Here is a 25,028-nt window from a genome sequence, read left to right as displayed (position 1 = left end):
CTTTACTGGAGATTTTATTGAAGCATGTACTCAGAGACAAGCTGCTTTAGAAAGCCATCCACCTATTCAGAATACAGAAACACATTCTTGTGGTGCAAAACTACTTTTCCTGTCTTAAAAACTAGTGTATGAGTGAACTTTAGTTCCAAGCAATACACATAGATCTCAGAAAAAGGTCTGAATACAGGAAGGAAGGAAAAAAAACCACCTCACAGGTACCCCGTTTTGATTTTTAATGACTAAGTGTAACAAAAGCAAGCAACAATGAATGACAATTGTACATATACATTCAGTAACTTCTGATGTGTTAGTCTGTAAGTTGTGTGAACTGACCTCAATACTTTTTTCATCCTTATTCCTCCTCCTCCTCTCACATGAAAGATTTATATACAGTGCAGTTCTAAACCACTGCTCAAATCAGTAGAAATATTTTAGTTACCTTCAGTAGGAAAGTCATTAAGTCAAACATGGAAATTAAAAAACTTCTCTGACCTCTGTTTTAATGTCCCGTACCTCAGTGCTTGCTTTCATTTATCAGAATACCTTAACTAATTTTAAGATTAGTATTTTTTTCCACTATCAGGAATGTTCAGGAAGTTCACACGTGTTTCCTTTTGAAATGACTACTTATTTCAAAGGCTGTTACTTGATTCACGTGTATAATTTACATGATCCAAGATGTGCAACTTAAATTTATACTGTAATCATTTAATTTAATAGTGCAAATACAAAACCAAGTGGACCAAAAAAAAGAAGTTTTCTTACAGGACAACCCTCTTCAATCCTTAGTATTTCAGAAAGACTGCTTTGTGAATCCTGTTCAGAAAGAAAACCCACCATTATTTGTTTTTTGTTCATAGATGGATCCCATGAAGGAGAACAGATGTTTATAATTCATTATGTTGAAGACCTTGAGAGATTCTGCTGGATAAGTCTTGCAGGTGCTTCTTTACCTAGCAGGAAAACATATAAACCAAATTTTAATAAGACAATGAATAATGATGAAAAAGTAAATAAATTAATATAATATATTCAGAGTTTGCTATCAGCATTTGTGACGACTCAGCTTTCAGGAAGGGCTGAGAGTAGGGAGTTTTCAGGCATTTTAGAATTAGGTCTATAAAAACAATCGTGTATCATGTAATAAACATGGAGCACAGGTGTGCCTTAACCTCCCACTCTTAAAGTCGTTCACATTGCATGAAAAATCAGCACTGGATAATTGGCATTCCCTCTACTACTGAGTTAAATTTTCAACACGTATGTATGCTGAATTTATACATACTTTATATCCAAGCTCTTTTGTTTTTTCTTCCAGCATGGCATATTTCTCTCTATTTCTGTTCAGATGTTCCTTATCTCCAGTTCCCTCTACGTGTTTCAGTTTCTCATGTGAAATCTCTAGTTGTTTCTGGTAGTGATGGTGTTTCTCAATTTTTGCTTCAAAGTGTTTCAGCTCCTCCTAAGACAACAAATACAAACAGCTTCACAGTATTTTCTTTCCAAGGCTCCCTCTTCACTTTCTTTTATTGCAAGACATCCCCCTAAATACTGTTTTACTGAATTTGGCACTGAAAGTTTTTCAGTTCTCTTCTTAAGAATGTCTGGACAATACATTATTACCACCACCCAGGCACCCAATTTTGAAGTAAGATGTAGAAAACAACTTGCTGCAGAGACCTCATTTGGAGACTGCTGATGTCTCTAAGGTGCTAGGAGATGACAGCAGTGAACATCAAATAAAAGTTTACATATTCTTACTATTGGAATAGAGTTTTTCTTTTTGCTGGGGTAAATATGAAGGCAAAATTTACCTCTTATGCTACTGTAAATTTCTGACAAAAACATCTCACTGAGGTTAGTAGAACCCTTGCTGCAGACTTCAGCAGGCTTTCCTCAGACACTTGTAAAAGCAGGGACACTGAAATTAGTGTAATTAAAACATAGTCGCTTCTCTTGAAGCCCAAGAGAATTGGGCGTTGGGCTACATGTGAGTAAGTAAGATGAAGCTTCCATTTTTCTGATTATAATGGAACCATACATACCATTTCATATATTTCAAACATTACGATCAAAGATTATTTTTTTATTTGGTGGGTGTCTGAAGAGCAACATAGAAGTGACTGCATTAAGTAACACAGAGCATTTCTTTAAGTGGGAAAATAGCTTTCCATAGGAGATCTTACTACTTACCCGAAAAGATTCAAGTTCTTTCTCAGTGAAATTGGCTGATTTCGCCATGTCCCACAAATCAATCACCCTTGGTTCTTCAAATTCTAAACAAACACATATCACCAAATGAAAATCCAGACATAACGCCTTTATGTCCATCTTCTATGCATGATGAGTGTCCTTTTGCACACACATACAAAAGGATACACTAAACACTGCATTACTAATATGGATGAAAAGGCAGAAAAATCCAAGCACTTAAACTTAAAACTGTAGCATTATAGCAAGTATTCTTTAAAAGAAAGACAGAAAAAAAAAAAAAAAAAACAACAAACCAAACCCTAGGAACTGAGTAACGGTGTTGTTTGCAATGCATGTTGTCTCACATGTCTGCCTTCCTGGTGCAGAAGGCATAATATCCCTTCCCATGTGGGCATGGAATACAGACCTATGCTCTTTACAGGTTGTTGCCTTCCTTGCATTAGGCTTTTAGTGTCACCTTGTAAATAGAACAGCATGGCTCTATCTTTTCAGCTCTTTGTAGCAACGCCATGTACTGTGACACTGAATAAATCATTGCTTTCCCATTGTTTTTTTTAAAACTGAAATTGATACTAAATAAACATAAAAAATATACTGTATCATACCACTGGTTGCATCATATCCCTGGTGACTGACTTTACGCAAACGCTCAAATCCCTGATTGATGCTTCTTAGCTTGTCTTTGAGCTCTCTGTGTTTGTTGTGCAATAATTCCTCTTTCACCAGGTTCTCTTCAGATGGGTTGATGACATTTTTGTGGATATCTGTTTAAAGAGAAAAGTGTTATTGATTGTGGGTCAAATCCTGATAGGTCTAAAGCCCTAGAAATCCCTCAAATCTGGGGAGAATAAAATATAAGTTCTCAGCATTTGAGCTGAGTATAATAAAGCACTGACACTAGACTCTGAGAAGCAGTAACTCCATTTGCAGGTTAATATTATAATCAATGCTCCTCAGTGCTCCGGAGGGTGCTATTACAGAAATGCTTTTTACCTCTTATGACCACCAGCCACAGTTTTAGTAAGGGAATGTTCTTATTTTCCTAGGCTAGCAATATCCCAAGAAAACTGGATAGAAATGGCTAATATGTCCCATGCCCTTCCCCCAGGCATTTCTTGAGCCAGTCAGGACATCCAATGTTGAAATGACTTCCAGCAGCTTCAGCTCTACAATGAGAATGTCAGGCTGCCTGTGAGCTTTAGAAAACTTTGGCTCTAACAAAATTTTTGCTTAGATTAGTACAGCAAACTAGATTCAGCTCCTCAATGCTTTAACATGAGGCTCAGTGCCAAAGATATATATCCTCTTGGGCTCCCACTTGTGAGATAAGACATACATATTCTGTAGATTTATGATCACATTTTGCAACGGAGTACCTATGATTACTGCTTAATTTCTAGTAAACTACAAAAGCCATCATTGGTAATCTGATGATATCTTCCCTCCTTGAAACACAGGCAAGAATCAGAAAACTGAAATGGCAACACTTTCATTAGCTTGCAAGATTTTTGGCAGCTAATGCAGAACTAAACCCGGCAAGTATCTCGGAATGTCAGCATCTGCAAAGCAGTTCTGGCAGAAATGTCAGACTTAAGGAGTTTCAAAGAAACTTGGAAACAATGGTGGCAATGGACAGAGAAACGGTTGTACTGATCTCAAAACATCAGACAAATGTTCAGACACCTTCTGTTCTGCTCACGGTCTCTAGCAGAATATTGTATTCACGAATCTTTTCTTTGTGGTGCTTAAACTCTCGCCAAAGCTTATCCAATTCCTCATCAGAGAACTTCCCAGAGGTCTTGGCCTGAAAGAAACATGAACTCATTATATTTCCCAGGCGAAATGCTCTGACATGCACTCATCTATCAAAACATCCCACTTCCCACGACATTTAGAAAATTATTAAGCCCATCTTTTCAGTAAGATCTTTTCTTTTGAACCTCTTTGTATTAGTATGAGGGCAGGATTTAGACATGATGGGGACATAGTGGCTTTAATCATATCCCAAGGAAGTTTGCTTCAGACCTACAAAGCCAGACTTGCTATGGACTACCCAGTGAAAAGCCTCTGTCATTTCTATTCTGTGGAAAACAATCTGATACGTAAATAAGGGCCATGAAGATACACATGCAACCATAAGGGAACTGTTTGAATGAGGGCTGCAGCCTGATATTAAGCACAGTCTTTACTCAAGAAGTCTTACTCTACTGTGAAGTGAACATTTTATCACTAGCATGCTCTGCAGTTATTTGTTTCTTACAGGACTACTTTTTAGCAATGAGGGAAGCACTGATCAGACAGTTGGAACACTGCCCACAGTTCTGGTGACATACTTCCTGCAATGTATGACCAAAAGGTGAACAGTTTTGATACTTATGCAATCCCAACTCTTTTTTCTTTCCTTAGGGAATATTTCTAAGTGATGCACTTTACTGTTCCCAATAGCACATGACATCATGTTCCTCCAGAGCCGCATCTAGTTACGGTACCGTTTTAAAAACTAGCAAATCTTTTCCTCTACTTTGCTACCACCACACTACCCAAGTCTAAGAATTCTTTGTTTTATCTGTCTACTTGTTTCTAAAAACTACATTATTTCATTTTTGTAAATTATTACTTTGCCAGTCTTAACTGCCCAAATAGACCATACACTTTCTATTTTTTATGCATGAATGCAAATCCTGGAAGTTTTCATTTGAATACCACTTTGGTTAAGTCCTTATTTAACACCCCCCAAACAGTTTTCTAAAAATTCCATCAACAAGTTATATTTTAAAAGCATAACTTTTAAAAAAGCCCAGAAAGAACAAGAAAAAAAACAGGGGAAAAAAAAAAAAAAAGGGGGAAATAATGAATTTAGTGAAATTTGAGGAAGAATTGTGTCCGTTTTTAATGGAGCCAGGGGTACAGAGGTGCAGATGCAGATCTCTGCTCTCTGGGGACAGTGAGAGGACCCAATGGAACAGCATGGAGCTGGGTCAGGGGAGGGTCAGGCTGGGTGTTAGGGAAAGGTTCTGCACCCAGAGGGTGGTCGGACACTGGGACAGGCTCGCCAGAGCAGTGGTCATAACACCGAGCTGCTGGAGTTCAAGAAGTGTTTGGACAACGCTCTCAGAAATGGTTGAATTTTTAGTTAGTCCTGTGTGGTGCCAGGAGTTGGACTCGAGAATCCTGGTGGGTCCCTTCCAACTTCAGTACGGCTTTGCAGATCAGATTCTATGATCTTATCCTCCATGACTGCTGTGGGAGTTTGCTTTAGCAAAGAGCACCTGCCACACCTAGTGACCTGGATGCAGGTAGGGTGCCGTTAGTGTACAATGATCTGAGCTACAGAGCATAGCAACTTGGCCGGTACTTAAAAAACAGAGCAGTAAAGCTATCCAGTTCCAAATATGAGGGCACTCAGAAGAGAAGAAACACAGATTTCCTACATGGTAATTCCTGGAAATTTTACCCACCTTGCTCCATAATTTTTCTAGTCTTGGGTCATCCAGTGTATCACTTTCTGTACCGTCTTTAATGTAGTTGGTATCGACTAGCTGAGAGTCCTTCTTTCCATTCATTCCATACTTCGTCATAATGACTGCACGGGCAATAGAAGACACATTAAAACCAGCTATGGATGTATGGAAGTCGAGAGGCTGGCTGCTACATCCCTGACTTCCAGAGCTGGATTTTTCAGCTTAGAGCGGAGAGGCTAACAGTTTAAGACACAAAGGCCCATGTTTAATGACCTCTTCTGAAAACACCAGGAACAAAGGAAGCTGTTAGCCACCTGCAGTTCCCTGCTGACCTCCAAAGACCTACTGTGTGCTCAGCATCTTGAAAGACAACCTGGTATTTAATGGTTCAAACACTTACACAGGTGTCTAACCATATATATATTTGATGCAAAGACTAAATCTCTTCTGCAAAGATATACCTTACCATTTAAATTGCGTCTAAGCTTGGCTTCTTTCTCTCCATCTTCATCAAGCCCTTCAGCCTTCAGTTTTTTCCAGCTTAGCTCATCCTTTTCTTGTATTTTTAGATCACTGTGCAACTCTGCCAGTTTCACGGCAGAGAGATGAAGCTAAAGGGAACAGAGAAAGGTTTGTGTTCAGTTATATGTAGTCATCTCTTGCTGCAAAGTTACCTTAGAAGCTGGTACAGCACATGTAGCCAGTATAGCTATACAGCATTTGTTTCTTTTACCCTAACGCTACGCATCCGAGTACATGGGTCTGAAGGTATGAGCCACAGCATTCATACATCTCTTGCCTGTGAACAGGGCTATGCCCTCTGCATATTAATGTTAACAGACAGTGATAATGCAGCCTTCTCTCTCAGCTCTTCAGCTATGTTGACAACAGTGCAATTGTGCAGGAGTTAAAAAGTTACATCTTTCTTGCAAGTTCCTTCAAGTTATATTTAAATGGGATTTTCCCCCTCTTTTAATGGGACTGCCTTCTGAAAACAACCCTATTGTAAAAATGCCCAGTACCAATAACAAGGAATATGAAAGAAAAAATAATCAACCTGTTGTTCCCCTTTCTTAGCTTTGTTTAGATTTAAATTTGAGTCAGAGAATTAAATCCATTCAGTTTCACTAATTCACAAAATGCAGTTATGACCAAACTTCTCAAACAATGTACCATTGCCACCACATGAGCTTTCTCATGGACCACTTTCTAACCTCACAGTTTTCTAACCTCACAGTTCTATTGAGTTGATAAATTTTGTCAGTACAGTTTTGCAGACTAGCAGGACATTGAGGATGGCCTTACAGGTCACAGAACCACTTTATCTCAATTTTTACTAGAAACAAAGCACACAGTTTACCCAGATCACTTCTCAATATGATAGATCAGCTTGAAATTTTGTGAAATACGCAGAGAAAACAGGAACAAAGACTATGACTAATATGCAGTTGGCTAAGCAGCACTGCTGTAAGATGAGCCAAAATGTTCAAATTTGGCACTTCAGTTATTCACTTTAAAACAGAGAAATGACACAAATCATATTAAAGCTGAAGAACATCTTGCATGCGTGTTTATAACATGAAGGTGGGGTGAAGAAAAGCCCAGAGAAGAGCGGTAATCAAAAACGTGCTAGCACTATGACTTCCAATGGTGTTCTGCCTGAGCTTTCCCAGTTGTTCTACCTCAGGTCTCCGAGTATCCAGCTCCTGGGAGCTTGGATCCAGGTCTGAACCAGCCAGGCTCCTCTGGCCTAGGATAAATGTATTTACTAGATTTTTTTTTTCCATTAAAATCAAATTGAATAACACAAAAAATCTCATTTTCTGTGAGAATCCAGGATTTTTAATAAACACAGATTTAGAACTCGGTATTATTTTTCAACTTTAGAAACTGATGTTTAAACTGATGCTACTGAAAAGACAGCCATTCATCTGGCTGTTAGCAGGTTATTTGAAAATAACTCAGAAAAATGTCATAAATGTGCTACTGCACTACATTCCTTTTGACAGGAATTTAGGAACCTATGCAGGTCATTGTTTCTGGTTTCAGTTTAGGCTGTTCTAGTACATTCAGCGTCACAAGACTACTTAATTATTGCAATATTTAAACCAAGTTTTTCTCTGTATCTTGTACTTAGCTTACTGAAATAACTTACCAGGATTTACAGTGGTTAGAATCACAGATAAATATAAAATGTATAGCACACATTAAAACTTATGAGCCCTTTACTACTAAAGCCTCTTTATACACTTATTTACTATCTACTTTTGGAGAACTGCTTGATAAAAGTTAAGCACTTAGCAGAAACCAGTTTAGTTATTATTTTTTATTGTGCTAAAAACAATCAATCAAACAAACAACCCTAAACTTTAGTCATGCACTCATTTGCTTTTCCGGAGCAGGCTGACCTGGACAGCCAGAGTGTCAGTGCTGTGGTGGTCACAAGTAACACTGCTTTGCTCAGCAGAATTGCGTCCTGATGTTCTGGGAGGAAAAGTGAGTAAAAAGATTGCTATTAATTGTAAAGGAAATGACTAATATCTCACTAGTTCTGTACTCTAATGTCAGCAGTCAAATAGCGTGGACTTAATATGTTCTATTTTTTGACTAACCATTATGAAACACCAAACACAGCCCAACGAGGAATAACCTGTCTCCAATCCAGTACCTTAGGCTAGGGAATGCCCATCTAGGATTTATTCCTTTGCTTGAAAGAACTGAGCTCTTACCAGCCACTACCCTTTTCCGCATGCTCCACAATACTCAAGGCAGGAATAGGGGTATAACTAAATACTTTTTTTCAGCTCAGAGTGAAAGAAACTCTAGTACTAAACTGTCACAGTTAAGGCTCTCACCTGAGAACAATGATACCGATTTGCTGACCCACCTGCATGTGATTTGGTGTAAACGAAATATAGGTAATATAACCAGCTAGATGAAAGGTTTCTACCCCCTAGTGAGCTCCAGTCCTGTGCAAAGCAGGGGCAAATACCACTGCCTTCAAACAGAACAGGATGAGCAAGCGCACCATGGCCATTAAAAAAGAGGTAATGCATTCATGGTGCCGGAGACAATCTCAGATCCTCCCTGGTACCCGTGGCAGTTCACTCTGTCTTCCACTTGCTGGGCACGACCCTGGATATAATGATGGGCTGACGCGCTTCTGTAACACAGGTACGCACGACAGAAAAGAGAAATGAGCCCCTTGAGAGAAAACCGCAGGGTCCCCACGGGACGGGGCGCTGCGGCTCCTGCTCCGAGGTACCCACCAGAGGCAGCCAGGCCTGAAACCCGGGCACAAGCCACAGCCCCCCGAGGCCTGACCCCACGGCGGGGGTCTGGCGAGGTATGGCCGGGCCGGGCGGCCCCGGATTTTCTCCTCCAGCCGAACCGTCCCGCTCTAGCCGCCGCGGCCGGCCCCGACCCCCGCCATCCCTCCCTCGTACCGCCGCGGGCCCCACTCACCCGTTGCGCCTTCTCCCAGACCTGGTTCAGCCTCACCACACGGAACTCCCCGGTCTCCCGCCGCTTGGCCCCGGCGGCGGCCAGCCCCTCGTTGGCTTCCCGGGAGTATTTGCTGGCCCGGGAGCTAGCAGCGAGGAGGAACCCGGCGACAAAAACTACCAGCGCCCGCGGAGCCGCCATGTCGCGCAGCGCGGGGAACTACAAGTCCCGAAATGCCGGGCGGCCGCTGAGGGGCGGCCTCCGCTGCTAGGGGAGGGGGTGTTTGCGTCGGAAAAGGGGCTGGAAATTCAGTTTTGAAGCTTTTTGTTTTCTATGTAGTAGTTTCAGAGAGCGCTTTCCTTTGCCGAATTAGTACAGGGGCCATGTGCCTCATTCCCTCAGCGAGGTGTCATTATCAGCTGCGTGAGGCAAAGGGAACAATGTGCGGGCCGCACACTGCACCTTTGCTTGAACAAAGTTTTCTGGTATTAGCACACTGTCCAAGAGCGTACATAAGAAGAAAAGGCCGCTCAGGAAGGACAGAAAGCAAGAACAGCGACAGCTCCTGTATATCCCTGTGAGGGGGAAGGACTTGGTCCTTCCTCCCTTGGATGTGGTAGCAGAGGACAGCCCTGAGTAGCATAGTTGTTTGGCTTTGATTGTGTGGGGAGAAGGAGGATGGTGGGAAACATAATAATGACTAGACTGAGTTTTTAGCAAAGAGGATGAACTATGGGAACAGTCCCCATAGTTGGTGGTGCTTGCTGAGGGCAGCTCTGGGGCAGGAGCACCCATTGCTGCATGGCACTTGCCTCCCATCACAGTGCTTCCTATGCACAGCAAGCAAACAAGATGTATAGAAGGCCATTGAACATTTTTGGAGGGGATTAAGTCTGGCAAAGTATGTAATGCTGGGAAGATGTACAATAATTAATCAAGGGTGGGTATAAATCCTTCCCTGGTTATTAAAAAAATCCACTAAAATTGAACATTGCTATGATGGAAGCCCAGGGAATGTGCACTGAGATGCAGGACACACTGCATCTGGGTGCTTTAGAGAGGAAGGTGGTGAAGAAAGCTTTTCCTTCTCTTGTCTTCTCTTTTTGATAAATCCTCTGCTCACTGCAAAGCTTCTTTATTATGGGGTCTTTGGTATAGCTGAATATTTCGGTATATGTTCCATTTAGAATGGTGCCAGAGCTTGGCTGGTGGTGGAAGCAAAGGTTCACTTCATTAAGTGGACCTCGTGTGTGACCTTGAGCAAAGCACAGCACTGTAGTACTGTCAACACCAAGCCTTCATGCATTATAAATCAGTACTGTGAAAACAAATAGATTGCGTGAACTATAATGACATTTCTGAGAATGATGCCCCGAGGAGGATTTTTACTGGACTTATTTTTGCCTCAATGCAATATAAAGCATCTTTCTTCTCTTCCACATTTTCCTAAGTTAATTCTCAGTTATGTAGACCTAGAAGCTGTTGCTGTAAGACTGAATTGCAGAAGCAGGCAAAAGTATTGCAGGCTTGCTTCATTTATAAAATGAAGAATGTTTTTTTGAACATTGTAGTATGCTAGTGAAACGATGGTGGGAAAACACACCCACCAGATTTATCCAAATGTTCTAGACTACTCCACATGAGTTTTAGGTTCTAGAGCTTGTTTTAGTCTCATTATTACAGCATATCTATGTATTGTTGAGCCCTTTTGGAATAGGTGGTTTCATATTGTCTGTCATTTGAAGTATTGATTGAATTTGCAGTCTCTCTGCAAATAAGTTAGACCTCAATGCTATATAAACTTTTACAGATTCCCACTCTTTTTCTTGTATTAAGCGTAGCTATGGGTAGCTTTGTGCATTTGTTTGCTTGAAGTTTTGAACTACAATGGGGAAAAAATAGAAATAAGGAATAAGGAGTGCAGCACTGTTATTTTGCTTGTGATGGCTTGTTGTATCTGACTGTCCAGTGCCCTTACATCTGTGTAAAGTGAGTATTTGGTACCACTCCCACAAGTAAAAAGCCTAAATGATTCCACTGACTTGTGTTTAGAGACTTTGGATTTATGTTGGTATAGATGAGGCCAAACTCATCACAGAGTGCACCTTAGGGTAAATAAAAATGCAGTGGGAGGTAATGGAAAATCAGCTCTATTATAGTTTCTCTTTCTTGTGCACTTTGGGTTGAATTCTCCCTTCATTTTTCCCTTGCATAATAGAAAAGCAGCTCAGCTGAATCCCTGGGACTGTGCCAAAACTGATACAAGCAGTGGAAGTGTTAAGCCTATTGTCTTGAAGTCTATTGATTGCATTGTCCCAAAGGACCATTTGAGTTGACAGACCATAGCTTTTTTATTATTATTTGTTCTTTATTATCCTTTTTTTTTTTTTTTTAAAAAAAAAGAAACAATAACAAAACACGATGTAGACCACACTCAGAAGTCCTTCTTCTGCCCTCTGCTCACTTGAAAAACAAAAGTGGAGAAATCTGGAATGAGGATGACAAAGGATTTCTACTCCTTTGCAAAAAGGAGTAGAAAAATCAGAGAAACTCTTGGTTAAAAGAAAGTCTTATGGTGCTTATGGAACAGTGCATAGCTCCTGGTAGAGTAACAGAGGAGGGCTTTAAGCCTTATGTTCAGAGGTTTGAAGGTGATCTAAATTGCATACTTCTGAGTACAGTGTTGGGAGATCTTTACCTTTAAGGTTCAGTTTAAGAGCTGGATCTGTTGGTCCTGGTTTCAGTTTTACCAAAATCAGTTCACCACTGAATTTGCCCATTCATGTGTTCTGTATACATCTAAAAATATAAATAAAACCTGCCTGGCATTTCAAATACTGTTGCTGAACTCTGGGGATAAAAAGCTGTTATGGCATTTCTCATCTCCATCTTCTATTCAGTCTGCTAGTCTGCATGCTGAGCCTAGCAAGCCAAGATGCAGAGAAGGTAGGGTAAGTGTGGTGGATTTGCAAGGGTGCTGCTGGCTTTTTCCAAATACACCTTTCCTCAACCTCCCTAGGACCCTGTTGAGGGTGTACTGAAGTGATGTCTGGGAACATTTTGCAAACACTATCCTTAGCCAAAAGTCTGCCCCATCTGGAAAGCAACATGCCTTTTTCCCTTTCCTCTGGAAGACCACAGATATCTCAGTGTAGTAACATGGGCCCTACAACAAGTTTTAAGACTTCTTTTTCATTGCCCCACTCCTGCCCAAGCTAGATTTTAGCAAAAAACAGTACTGTTGCATACTTTTTTTCCACCCATGTAAGACTGATGTGAAATATAAAAGCCTGTTTTATGACTCTCAGTCCTCTCTGTAATAAATGATTTTCTTGAGAGTTAGTAAAATTCCATTATACTAATTGCTTCTTCCCAACCATGACCCTCATCACACATGGCAGTGGGCTAACCTTTTCTACCTTTCATTTTTTCATCCCTGGTCATTTCTAGTTGTGCCAAAAGCAGCACTCAAGTGAAACAAACATATCAAAGCTTTAGTAGAGCTGCTTGCTCTTCCCAGCCAGTTCTTTCACATTTCCTTTGTATGGCTCATTCTCCTGTAACAAATGCACTTCAACCCTCAGTTCTCCAAAATCTAGCCCAAATCTTAACTTTGCTAATATCCGGGACAATGGGAGACTTACACCTCTCCCAAAGTTCTTCTACATTATCCCACTACATTTAATCTTTCAAAGCCTACTCTGATCAGTAATAAATTGACCTATTTAACTCTTTATTTGGAAAAAAATCCTCATTCTCCAAAACCTAACCTGGTTGTTTGTCCTTGCCAGAACATAAACCAAGACAGCTGTATCTATATTCAGACAAACATGTTTTGAACTACCTTCCTCATTCTACTTGTCTGTGCAGCCTGCAATACACATTTTTTATGACTCTACTTCTAGAAATGTTAGCCTAAGCATAACAACAGTATACACGCACAGACCAGTTACCTTTTCCATTTTTTTAAAAAGGTTAGTATCTCTTCTAAGCCATAATTTCTCACTCTGCTTCTTCAGACATTACCACTTAAGACTTTCAAGGTTGCAGTATACACTGAAGACCAGTTTGTAGCTGAAAACACTGAAAAACAATATTTTCACTATTCCATTACCATTTGAGGTTTCTGAGGTATGCAGAATCCATCAACCTAAATACCTGAAGTTCCAATTTCCCAAACCTGTTGAAGTTCTAATTTCTCAAACCTAGTCTGAGCTTGAATTATGATTTATTATTCTATTAGATTTTTAAAGTAATTACCAGGTGTTATTATCACTCCCTCTCCGTCTTTGTTTCTGAGGGTTAGAAGATCCAGGAATAAAGTGAGTTCTACTTTCTAATTCTTTGTTCCTACTCCTGTCTTTAAACCTAATCCTTGTAGACAAAAACACAACCCCAAACTCAACACATCCATTATTCCTCCTCACTGATCTTTAGTTTTTCAGGTATGCATCATACACCAGTGAAATTAAATTACAGAGGTTTAATTTCCCAAAGTATAATATGTACTACAATGAAATTCCTGGCTTGCAAACCTCTACCTATTTGAAAAATCATTCCATCAGAATATTTTACCATCAATGCTCCACTGTCTGCTATTGTGGTCTGGGTGACTTGAACTCTACTTTCCGCTTATACTCGTTACTCAAAAACATGGAACGGTCTTACACATATCTAACAGAGCCTTAAGCATAATCTCAGGATCTCTATAAAGACTAAAAAATGAATATAGCTTTAGTGTTTGCAGAGCCAGACTTTATCACCGGTTTTGTAAGTGGGCAGTATCTGACAATATATCCAACTGTTAAAATCATGAACTTCTATTTCCCTAAATGCCTATCCAGTCCACTAGTACAAGCCTAAGCCCGAGCCAGACTTGTTCTGTAACAGTTAGAAAATTGATTTAATTACTTTAATATCATATATCCTTGTCTCTGCTGAGAAGACCCATCAGTACACTGGGTCTTATGCCCTACTGCTCCTCTTTAGCCTAACTCTTAATTGTGAACCACCACTACCAATCTCCTTTAACATCTACTTTCTTGTCTCTGTCTTGGTAAAAAGAAGGGCATGTACACTTGTCTTTCACTTCTAATTTATATGATCTTAGGAAATTTGTATTTAGGAAAGGCAAATAATTTTGTAATTGTTTTACTAAGTGGTTGAGAGCTTAGTGATACGGTTTAGTGGAGGACTGTTAGTGTTAGGTCAGAGGTTGGACTAGGTGATCTTGGACGTCTCTTCCAACCTAGATGATTCTGTTATCTATTATATATATATATATATATTTTGCAGGCTGCTTTTGAGACCATGCTCCTTTTTAGTAAAAATAGAAGCTGCCTTTTGACAGACCTCTTATCTTCTTTGAGCTAATACAATAAGTAGATCCTTTACTAGATCTAGATTTGATTATGTTGAAACTGTAAAAGCAATGATAATTAGCTCTTGGCTATATGTGTATCTGTATAGTGAATCCTGCATTTCTTTACTAAGATTAGTTATTAGGCCTTTATTATATCTGTGCTATAAATGCTCTTTTCTTGATTTACAAGAAGGTTAATCTAGATGTCCAATACTGTTTAGTGGTTTAGTAAATTAACCACATCATAACAGGTATCTTGGACAGATGCTTAACTAACGTTTTGGTCCTACCCATTTGGAAGAGAAACAATAGTGTTACACATTTCTAGAGAATGTAGTACCAACCTAGAAAAATAAGGGCAGGTAATGTCTAATTCAAAAGTTTACCCAGTTGCAGATTTCTGTACAGTTGTTCTCATCTATGAAATCTAGCATTTTCTACTACTTTAGCAGTTTTTTTGAGCAGTGTGCTTTATATCTGTAGTAGCTTCACAATTCCCTGATTATTAAATATTACAGAATAAAAATAAAAGAATATATGAATGGGTTTCCAAATAGTCAAGCTTACCTGTAGCTTCATCTGTGATACCATAGTACCTTTCCACATACCAAGGTAAGTCCTGGTGTACTGGGGTTACTACAGTGGGTAATAATACTGTTTTGGTGGTAACCGCTGTAGATCTCACCCCCCTGAGCATCTTGATTTTTTTTTTCCTCTTGGTTTTATGTGTTAATTAATAGAGTGTAGCTAAGGTCTGATATAACTAAAGATCCATCCAAATGTAAAAATCAGCTGCTGTTCTGCAGGAGAGTGTATATGTATGCTCTTTAAATTACTAGATTCAGTCCCAAAGCAGTGTAAGAAATGTGATAGAAGGGTAAAACTGGCTCAAAAGCATCTGTCTATCCTATTCTAATGATGGCTGCAAACCAAAGCTTCCCATGGTACACATCATAGCAGTTAGCAGTGGCCTGCTCTTGTGAAGAAAACCACAAGTGTACCTTAATACCACTGTAATCTTGCTGGCTCTGCTTGGCTCTGCAGGATTTTATTTATATTTAGGATTAGGTCTTAGCAGTTTAAAAGCTTTTTGGCCATAGAAAGATCCAGGTCTATGCTGGTAAAAATACACTCAATATCGGGTTTTAATAGCACAGGAACCTTTCAAATCAACACGGCTTTGGAGTTTCCTGAGTGTCTTTGTTCGGTGACCCAAAACAACATCTATGTCTGGTGTTTGCTTTTCAGTACAGTTCTGTAAGCACAGAGGGATTCTATTTCTTCTTTTACTTTTAGTAACAGAAGAGAGCATCTTTCTGGATCTTACGCGTGCTTTTTCATAGAGATGTATAGTTCCTTATATACTCATTTGCCTTACATTAAAGAGCACTTATTCAGGTTTGCTTTAGGTTTTAAAGGGCTGGAAAACCTAAATCATATCTGGACTAAGTGAGCTGAAATCTTTCATTGAAGATACAATCCTGTTTGTCAAGGGATTAAGCCTATTCTTTCATTGGGTTCTGTTCTGTAAGTCTCTGATTTACAGAAGGTTCTGTAAGAATATATATTCTGGTAAGGTTTAGCTTCTAGACATAAATTCTGACTAAATTCAGCCAGGCTACCAGTAACTGGATTCTTCTGATGTTCCCTTCAGGAGTCTGCAACAGCTCACAGTGATAGGATGATAGGACGTCACAGCAGTTTGAAAACGCTATGCATTCATTCTTCAGAAGGCCTGAAGGCTTACAGCTGTACCTGTAAGAGCACTGTAAACCTTCCTTCTCTCTGCAAACTCTGACGAGAGCCCTCATCACAGCATCTGTCTCTCTGATTCTCTGCATGTGTGACTCCCAACTCCCTGTTTAAGCGAACCCAGATAATGTGTCCTTTTCCAGTCTGACATTTTAGGTCTGCTTTGTTCCAAGTCTGAATCATAGGAAAACTGCTATGTTGTAGTGTGGATGAAGCTATTTTTTTCCACTTGATTCATTTAAGTTAAATTAAGCTATGCAATTGTTTTATTTTTCCAAAACAACTTCTTTATTTTCCTTGGATTTAATTCTGTGCATTCAAGCAGGAAGTTAAACAATATCAACCTGAAGAAAATGAATAACGTGCAGAAAAAATAGACTGGGGAAATGTTTATTACATTGACATCTTACTGATGTCTTTCATTGAATTACTGGAACATCAAGGAGAACTAACCAGCTTGAAATTTATTTTTAAATGTGCTTTCTCATAAAGTGTATCCTATCTCCCATGCATTTAATTTTAGTGATAGAAGAAAACAAGTGTTGGGGTAATGTTATTGTGAAACATCTCTCTGGAGTAGTTAATTCTTATATGCGTTAACAGTTTTCTGTCACTATTATCTTGTTGAAACTGCTTCCTTAGCTAAACTGTTTAGGGCTGTTGCTAAAGATAAATGTATCAAAACCAGGTTATGAATTCTGCCCTTCTAGAAGAGATCATTCTGTCTGAATCAAGTGAACCATGAATAGTTTTGGGAAGAAATCTACTACTTATAGACCTTAGCTGTTTGTGTTAGTGCTCCTTATTACAGCTCTAGATGACTTCAGGCTGCTGTGGTGGATCCAACTTTCCTTTTTATCCAATTCCCAATGAATACTTTTAAGTGCTCTTTCTTCATGACTGCTGAGGTGTAATTATTAGTATATTAGCTGTAAATTATTAGTATAAAATAAACAATGAGTGCAAAAAAAACCACCCTGCAATCAAACTAATTGCTAACAGGTGTCTCCCCTGCCACTGAAATGCAGCTGCTCTCTGAGATGGAGCCTGTCAGCGCAACTTGTGTTTTGGTGTAGTTCAATAGAAAATGCACGAACAGTTTAATGAAACAGAACATGGAATAACAGAAAGGATTCTGAAAAATGCCAAGTGTCATGTCCTTGAATACCAAGTGCTGTGTTATTCTCTCATAAAACTATAACAAATAATTGACTGGAACTCTGTTCCTCCTGAATGATCCTTTAGGGAATTCAGCAGTGCAGAGTAGAAACAAACCTGACAGATGTGCTCCTTTACTTCAGGTTTCTGTCAGAGCAACTGTGTCTTTTGTTATCGGGAACTCAGTCAAGAACTCCTTAAAGGTATTTTTTGCCATTTAACTTGATCCTTCTTTTTCCTGCAGAAATGTAGGACAGGAATCCTGATGGCTTCTATATTGCTGACTGTCACTATGAAGTGTGACAACAGGAGGTCCTCAGTATTGAGCAAACGTATGTGTTTTTATTTGGCTATGTTGCCACCTTGAATAGTTTCTGCCTCTTGCTTCTCTTGCTTTTTCTTCCTCTTCCCATTTAACTTTGGCTATGTCATTCCTTGTTTAGATATGTTCATGAGCTTCCTTCAAATTCTGTTATTGTCACAACACAACTTTTCAAGTATAGCTGTGTAATGCACGCCCTCATCCCTTTATTTTCCTCCCATTCCCCCTTCACTGCCTATGTACTTTTCAAATTTTTGCAAGCAATAGCTATACCTTTCAAAACTTATTTGAACTGCCGCACTCTTCCAAGATGCAGAAGGAAGAGTTGTATGTCACAGTTCTGCATTATTTAGATGTAGCTCGGCATCTTTTTAGTATCTGTTGAACCATACAATAAACATTTTATTTTCTGGGTATTTGTTGTCAGACCTCCCAAAGTGGAGCAGCAGTAATTTTCAAGTTACTGTTATGTAGGGGGTTGAATTTTTGGTGAGAAGCCTTCAAAGCTGGCTTGCCATTTTAGAGTGTTACGAGCTCTGGCATGAGCACTCAAGAGTGTAAAAGGAGTAGTTTTCATTCTAATTACTGTTCCTGAAGTTTAGGCGGAAGAAGGGTCATGGGAGCTGTAGAAAACTGAGCCAACTAAACAGATGGGATTTTCTAGTCCAGCTGAAAGAAACACTCTTCCTCCAGAAAAGACAAAGAAGATTTTAAAGCTAAAAGAATTCTACATCACCTGCTATGTTTGAGATCTTCATGCTTCACAATAAGCATCAGAGAAATTCTGCAAGGAAGAAAAAACCACAGTTCAGTTAGGATTTCACAAGCCAAACACCGATTTCAGGGTGTCTTGTTATCCATATTGGCTATGAAGCATTCAAATGAATAATATCTAAGTAGCAGTGGCTGGACATTTACTTGGGTGGAATGAAATGAGGACAATTGTAGAGGGAAGTGAGATCACACCAGTCCCAAGAATGAGAGCACTTATCTTTTTTTAGTTTATAGTGCTATGACAGCCTGAAAAATAGCATATGAGCCAGAGAAAAAGACTTGTTTCTTGCCTGATATATATGCAGTCCAAGTGGAGAGACGCTGTGGAGGAGTGCAGGTAGGGTTGCACTACAGAGCAAGAGGTACTGAACTTACAAATACAAGGTAACTGATCAGTGTGAGCTACGAGAGGGATGACAAAGTGACTTTCTTTGCTATAGTCTGAGTCAAAAAGCAGGAAGGGAGGCAGACAAACCTGCACAAGCTGGAGGCATCCTACTGTTGTACCCTGTTTCAGTTGGATTCTCCTGCTTCTGCAAGATGGACTAACAACAAAGAAATCAGTGTAATTGTCAAGAAAATTATTTTTGGTGGAAAAGTGGTTAAATGAAAATAATAGTTCTGCATAGTGTTAAATGTAGCATAACTAATATTAAACACTACAGATGACATATTTACCAGCCAAAAATATAAATAAATTGAAATCTAAATGTGAGCCACTTAATCATATTTTTTTTTCCTACACAACCTCCAAAATAAAACTCATCAGGAAAGACAGAAAAGTAAAGTGAACAATCCAAAATGTGCTTCTTTGGGAGTGAGAAGGAAAATACAAATGTGCCTGTTTGCTGCTACAAGGTTAAGAAGAAGGTACACAAAGGGAAATGGAAGAAGTCTTCAGGGTTCCCAGAATGAAATCTGAATGTCTATTTCAATCTGTGCTAGAGGATGTTGCTGAAAGATGTGGCCACTAATCATCTTTGCTGTAACACAGCAGTGGAGACTGAGCTGGAAAAATGCTGTTGTATTTATACCTTCATTTGGAAGACATTGGTTATCTGCCCAATTAAACCAAATGCTAATAAACCTAATTTCTCTAGCTTTGTCTTAAGTGGCACATATCTATAAACATTTATTGCACTGAATTAAGTGTAGTAAGTGGGCAATGGTCACTGTGACCTCGATAAAACCTTTTCAAACATTCTGCTTCCAGGCTGCAGTTCTGCATGCTTGGTCTGCACAAAATGTTTTTGGAAGGGAAGCATGGGTAAAAGTCCATTTAATATACTTCCAAGAGAATAAGAGTTATTCATTACCCTGCTCTCTCTCTAAATATACACAGCTGGATATATAATCCTTATTTTCCCTTTATGTACTACAGATTCTTCTGGAACCTAATGCTAGCCAGATACTATTTCTCTAGAGATTAACATTAAAGTTCATTTATCAGAAATAAATATTGAGCAGCTAGGAAAGCTTGCAGTCAATACTTACCCAAAAGGAAAGTAGATTTTATTTTAATCAGAACAAAATTGTGTTATAGATTGTGCATTGTTAAATACCTTGCAGTACATAGATAATTTACAGCCAAGGCAGAGTAATTAGGTCATGGCCCAGGGTTCCAATTCGTCCTCTGTTTTGGGTAGTATGTTTTCCAGAAACATCCTTTTATTTATTTTTTTGAGGAATTTTGAATTCAGATGTATTTATTGACTTTCTTTGGTTGTATGGATCATCTGCAAGTGAGTCTCCAGCTTCAATGGAGAACACAAGAATCATGGAGCAAGAAATACTGAAATACATGTATAAATTGGAGCCAGACTTGATTGACTCCTTGTCTTCTTGGAGTTGATTTTAACCTATTAAAGTTCATAGGGGACTTCCTTTCTATCAGCATATCATAAATCAGTTTCAGAAAATAGGTCTTTGCCACACACTTCTTAAAATTAGTGATAAGATTTGACTCTTATTTTGCTGTATCAGAGCATTTGATCACCTGGGATTATTTCTGTTCCATGCCACAGAAGAGCTATGAGGGTCAGACATGAGTAGTCATGGTTTAAATTTTAAAATATAATCACCATAATTACTTTTAATAATCTCTTTACATCTGTTGCAGTACTGACAATGTCAGTGAGGAGACTGTCAGAAAAGTACTATCTGTGAGAAAGAAAAGGTAAGTCATTTTTGCGTCTCATAGCTGGCAAGTATAAAAGAAAGGTAGAAATCCTTATCTTTTTTTTTTTTTTCCTAGCCCTGACAGCTGGACAGAAAAGCTGAGTCATATTAACTGGCTATTGGCAGGTAAAATAGATCAGGTCAAGCAGATTCTATGGACTACTTTGAATGCAATTAATCCTCACAGAAACTGTAACTTGATTTTCAACAGCATTTAGACTTAATAGTGAACAATTTAGACTGCTTCAATCTACATCCATCCATTTATATACACAGGTCCTTTATTGCAATAATTTTCTCTCCGGGCATTTGGCTGATCCAATACTTAAGTTCAATTCCTATGTTTTTTACCTGTGAAAGTGCTAGTTTTGTTGAAGTTATACTTGTTGTCTAAATAATGGGGATTTCAGAATGCTGTTTGTATTTGTGGGTGGGATGTTCTCTTCTGCTTTGCACACAGATTCTGTAGCCTGGTTTTCCTCTCTTTTGATGTAGGGAGCCTTGTGTCACTCCTGTAGACCTGTGTGTGTCTACATTGCGTTCTACTCTGTCAGGCTTTGTGTGTATGTGTGACTCTAGGGGCCTAATCCAAAGACGTTAAAGTCAGAGGGAATCTTCTTATTTAGATGGATTTGGGGTAAGGTCTTCAAGGCCCATGCCTACTCCCAGGGAAGGGTTAGAGGGCTGTCTCTTAATCTGAAAGTGGGCTGGATATACTTCTACTTTGGATTAATAAAAAAGCAAATGAATCTAACATAGAAGAGGACTGAATAATTGATAGTGCACAGAAAGGCATGTTGTCACTATTAAACATGACCACCAAAGATGACAGATAATCATAACTTTTTATATGAGTAACATAATCAGGAGAAATGTAAAGAGCCAGAGGGACTGGCATCATACCTACTTCTTACTCTTTTTGTTTAGCTGCTATGCCATAACATGCCAAACATGGCTCTGGATCTAAATTTTGGAGTGGTTTGGAGGTGAGTCTCCCAGCTCTGAGTTCTTTTCACAAAGATTGCCCAGTGTTTCTGGGGTGTTGTGCAAGAAAATAAATAAAGGGGAAGTGAATCTCTTAAGATTCATTTCTTCAGAATGGTATTTGGCCACAGGAGGGCAATACTGTTCTATAATAAATTTGACGTGCTTTACTCACTGAAAATCTAATTTGCAAACAGGTACCTGAGGGGAGAATAGGATTGATCGTGTTTAACAGTCATTGAAGTCATATTGATCAAAAAGTGGATTTATGCCTTAAGCTATGTTTATAAGTGTTGACCAGCTAGTGCTCCCAACGCTGCTGTGAATTTTACCTTCTTTTTCAGAAGAGCAAATTGCAGCACAGAAACTGAGAACTGCAATAAGATTTAAGGAACTGCTGCTTCCCTTTTCTTGGTTTATATTGTGACTGGTGTATGCCCTCCTTCCTACCACACTCAAACCAAGAGGTGGCACAGATGATGCAATAATGAGTATGGCAGCCCCTCATGGTGCTGGTTCTTTACCCCTTGTCCTGCAGCTGTTTCAAAATGCCCTAAAGAGACTTGAACTGAACACAGTAGGAGACTGTGACTCTTGCTAATACTGGTAGAAGTATTTAGCTGAGAAGCAGGGGTCTCATTTTTCTTTCCTTGCTTAAGAAAGTTTGAAATTTGTTTTGCCCAGAGACCGAGGGCATGTCCTTCTTTATTAGGACCCAGGCATAGTAACAGGACTCTAACTTTTTAGGTTATTGATTCATGCGCTCTCATAGCTGGCCAGATAAATATTTCCTGTAAAACCCTCTAGGCTTATTAGTTAGAAGATTCTCCAGAATAGCAAGTGCTGCAGGTTTTAAATCTCTAAGCCAGGTTAGAGAGATGAACATGTGTTCTGCGGAGATGAATAGGAGATATAACTGTTGGTCTTATGAGAGAGAATGGAAACTGCCACTTTGTTTTCAAAGAAGGTTAGTCTGCTAGGTGTGCTGAGACTAGTGGATTTAATAGTGGATTTAACCTTTAAAGGGAGAGGATTAGTTGGTTTACACTGTCTGAGAGTTTAGTGTGAGGATGATGTTTGTCACAGAAATGAGATGTTACTGTGAGTACCTTTGGGCAGTTAATACATTACTTAAGTACCATACGTTACTTCAAATACTTAAACATTAACATGAACATAATTTGTAGAGTTTGGGTATCTCCTGAGTTTGTCTGGGTTTCTCCTGAGTTTGGAGACAGTCAAACTCCCAAACTAATAGAAAAGAACAAGAAGGCTTCTCAGGGCAAACTCTCTCATCTATGTTATTAGTATGTCAGGAAAGGTCTTCAAGAAAGGTTGAAATCATATTAAAAGTTAGAAAAGCATATTTATGAAGGATAGATTGCCAGCTTCCAAGCTAACCTTTTAGGTCAACTGGAAATGAAAATGTTTCACGGAATGAATGATCTGCTACCCTTTTAGCTTCTGTTTCTGAATAAAGGCTCAACGAGGTCCCATTTGGAAGGACAATTCTTCTGAGTGATGTTTTGCAGTTTGTACAGTATGTCTGACATGCCTGCAAAAGTGGAGACCCTTGTCCTTACCTTCTATTTAAATGTTGCTATATTTCCTCTGAATGTTTTTAAAGAAAGAAGGAACAGTTGTGTAAGGTATATCTTAAATGCAAATTTCTTTTTTGTGGTATTTTATTTTTTTAAGTGTTTTTTTTTTTTTTTGTTTCACAATCTAGATCATTGTCTTTTGTTTTGCTAGAATAAATTTTATTGCTTTTATTTTTAATCTCGTCTAACAGGAACTGACATTTTTGATGCATTTACATTGGCAAAGGGGTAAGGAACCCAATAAAAATTGTAAGTTCTTTGCAATGCTTGTAACCCAATTTGGCAATTATCTTCCAAACTGTTGAAATCATTTTGGAAGCTGGTATTGTCAAGTGCTGAGAGGGTAATTCCTTCTGGAGAACATCAACCACTCTCCTTCTGACAAAGAGCAGGCAGTGATGAAGCAGGTCATGAGGTGATGAAAGTTTTACCTGTTGAGTAAGAGTGTTTTTGGGGTGGGCTGTGGGGGGAGAATCTACATTTTGCAGTTGAGACACTTAGATAAGACTCCTTTTATTCTTTTAACATGTCACTTATTTTGTATATATGGTGAAGATAAAACAGCTGGAGCCAGTCACCTAAGTCAGTGGTGGCATTTTTGTATGTACTTGGGTAAACCCCTTTCTCAGTTATCTTTGCAGTCCCTTTTTCTACTTGAACCACTGTATTCCAAGTCCCCTACAAGACTTTAAAATCTTATAATTAAATATTGAAGATGAACTAGATTAGCACTTCTTTGAGTCACTGAGTTTCAGTTTTCTAACACTCAAAATGTGTGAAATGGTCTTGTTAAAGATTTTTGTTACTGACATTTTGTCTACTCTCTGCTACACATACATTGTATTCCTAGATAGATCTACGCATATTGACTCTTGGAGGAGTCAAGTGTCAGCTGAATGTCAGAGAAATTACCTTTCTATCAAAATCTGTTAAGGTGTGGAATAACCTCATGAAGAAAGCAAGATACTATGTGAACTTCAGTATGAATGAACCAAAACAACAATGAAAACCACGGATAATATTGTCCTCCACGGGGATGAAGAAAGTGGCTAAGCATTGGTAGTACTTTCCTTCTTAATTAGTGTTTATTATTTTCTTCTGCTTTTTAAATAATTTGCTATTAATATTACTTCAAAGGCTGATTTCTATCCCACTTCTGAATGGTAATAGGCAAAACCAACTTCTTTTATTCTTTTTACTCTTTTTCTTTAATAGTATCAACTTATTTTTCTGGCTCATCATGGGAATATTTACTGATTTAGAGGCTAAAAGAGACCATTAAGATGGGCTCATCTGACCTCTTGTACAAACCACACCAGAGAACTGAACTCCATAATCTGAGCATCAATTCTTCTTGAGATGAAGAACGTGTCTTTCTAAAAGATTTCTACATTTTGTTTCAAGACTTTCAGTGAAAACCAACTCACTATATTATCTGATAAGTCTTTGAAATGCCTAATTAGCTTCACTTCAAAATTGTGTCTTCTGTCTAGCCTGGATGTAATTAGCGTCAGCTAGCTGCTATGGGATCTAGATGTGTCTGGTTGGTTGCTCAGGAGAGAGCACCTGAGAACAATGAAGAATAATTTGTCTTGTTGCTCCTGGATCCTGATGCCTTTAGCAATCTAGTTGAACTATCCACAAACATTTTTGGTGTAAGCTTGGAAAAACCACATCCAACTTCATACTCTGGTGTTTAGGGGTATATGTTATGAAGGTAAATAGCACAGAAATGTAAGAGGTGGCAGAATTCATTAAGGCTAACTTTACCCAGGACA

The 25,028-nt window shown here is 38.9% G+C and overlaps 1 protein-coding gene across 1 annotated transcript; it reads right to left on the bottom strand.

Moving 5' to 3' along the window:
- Window positions 1-219: 219 nt before the first annotated feature.
- Window positions 220-9,442, bottom strand: LRPAP1 (LDL receptor related protein associated protein 1). The gene is made up of 8 exons (XM_035325413.1): window positions 9,141-9,442; window positions 6,142-6,286; window positions 5,673-5,797; window positions 3,898-4,018; window positions 2,820-2,978; window positions 2,194-2,276; window positions 1,286-1,462; window positions 220-953 (listed from the first exon to the last, which is right to left on the bottom strand). Exons 1-8 carry the CDS (start codon window positions 9,318-9,320, stop codon window positions 888-890), a joined length of 1,056 nt encoding a protein of 351 aa, XP_035181304.1. The 5' UTR covers window positions 9,321-9,442; the 3' UTR covers window positions 220-887.
- Between the last annotated feature and the right edge of the window lie 15,586 nt (window positions 9,443-25,028).

Source organism: Oxyura jamaicensis, chromosome 4 (genome assembly GCF_011077185.1).
Source record: "Oxyura jamaicensis isolate SHBP4307 breed ruddy duck chromosome 4, BPBGC_Ojam_1.0, whole genome shotgun sequence".
In the NCBI taxonomy this organism is placed as follows: Eukaryota; Metazoa; Chordata; class Aves; order Anseriformes; family Anatidae; genus Oxyura; species Oxyura jamaicensis.
Note: the sequence above shows the minus strand (reverse complement) of the source record. Positions and strands in the feature narration are given on the sequence as shown.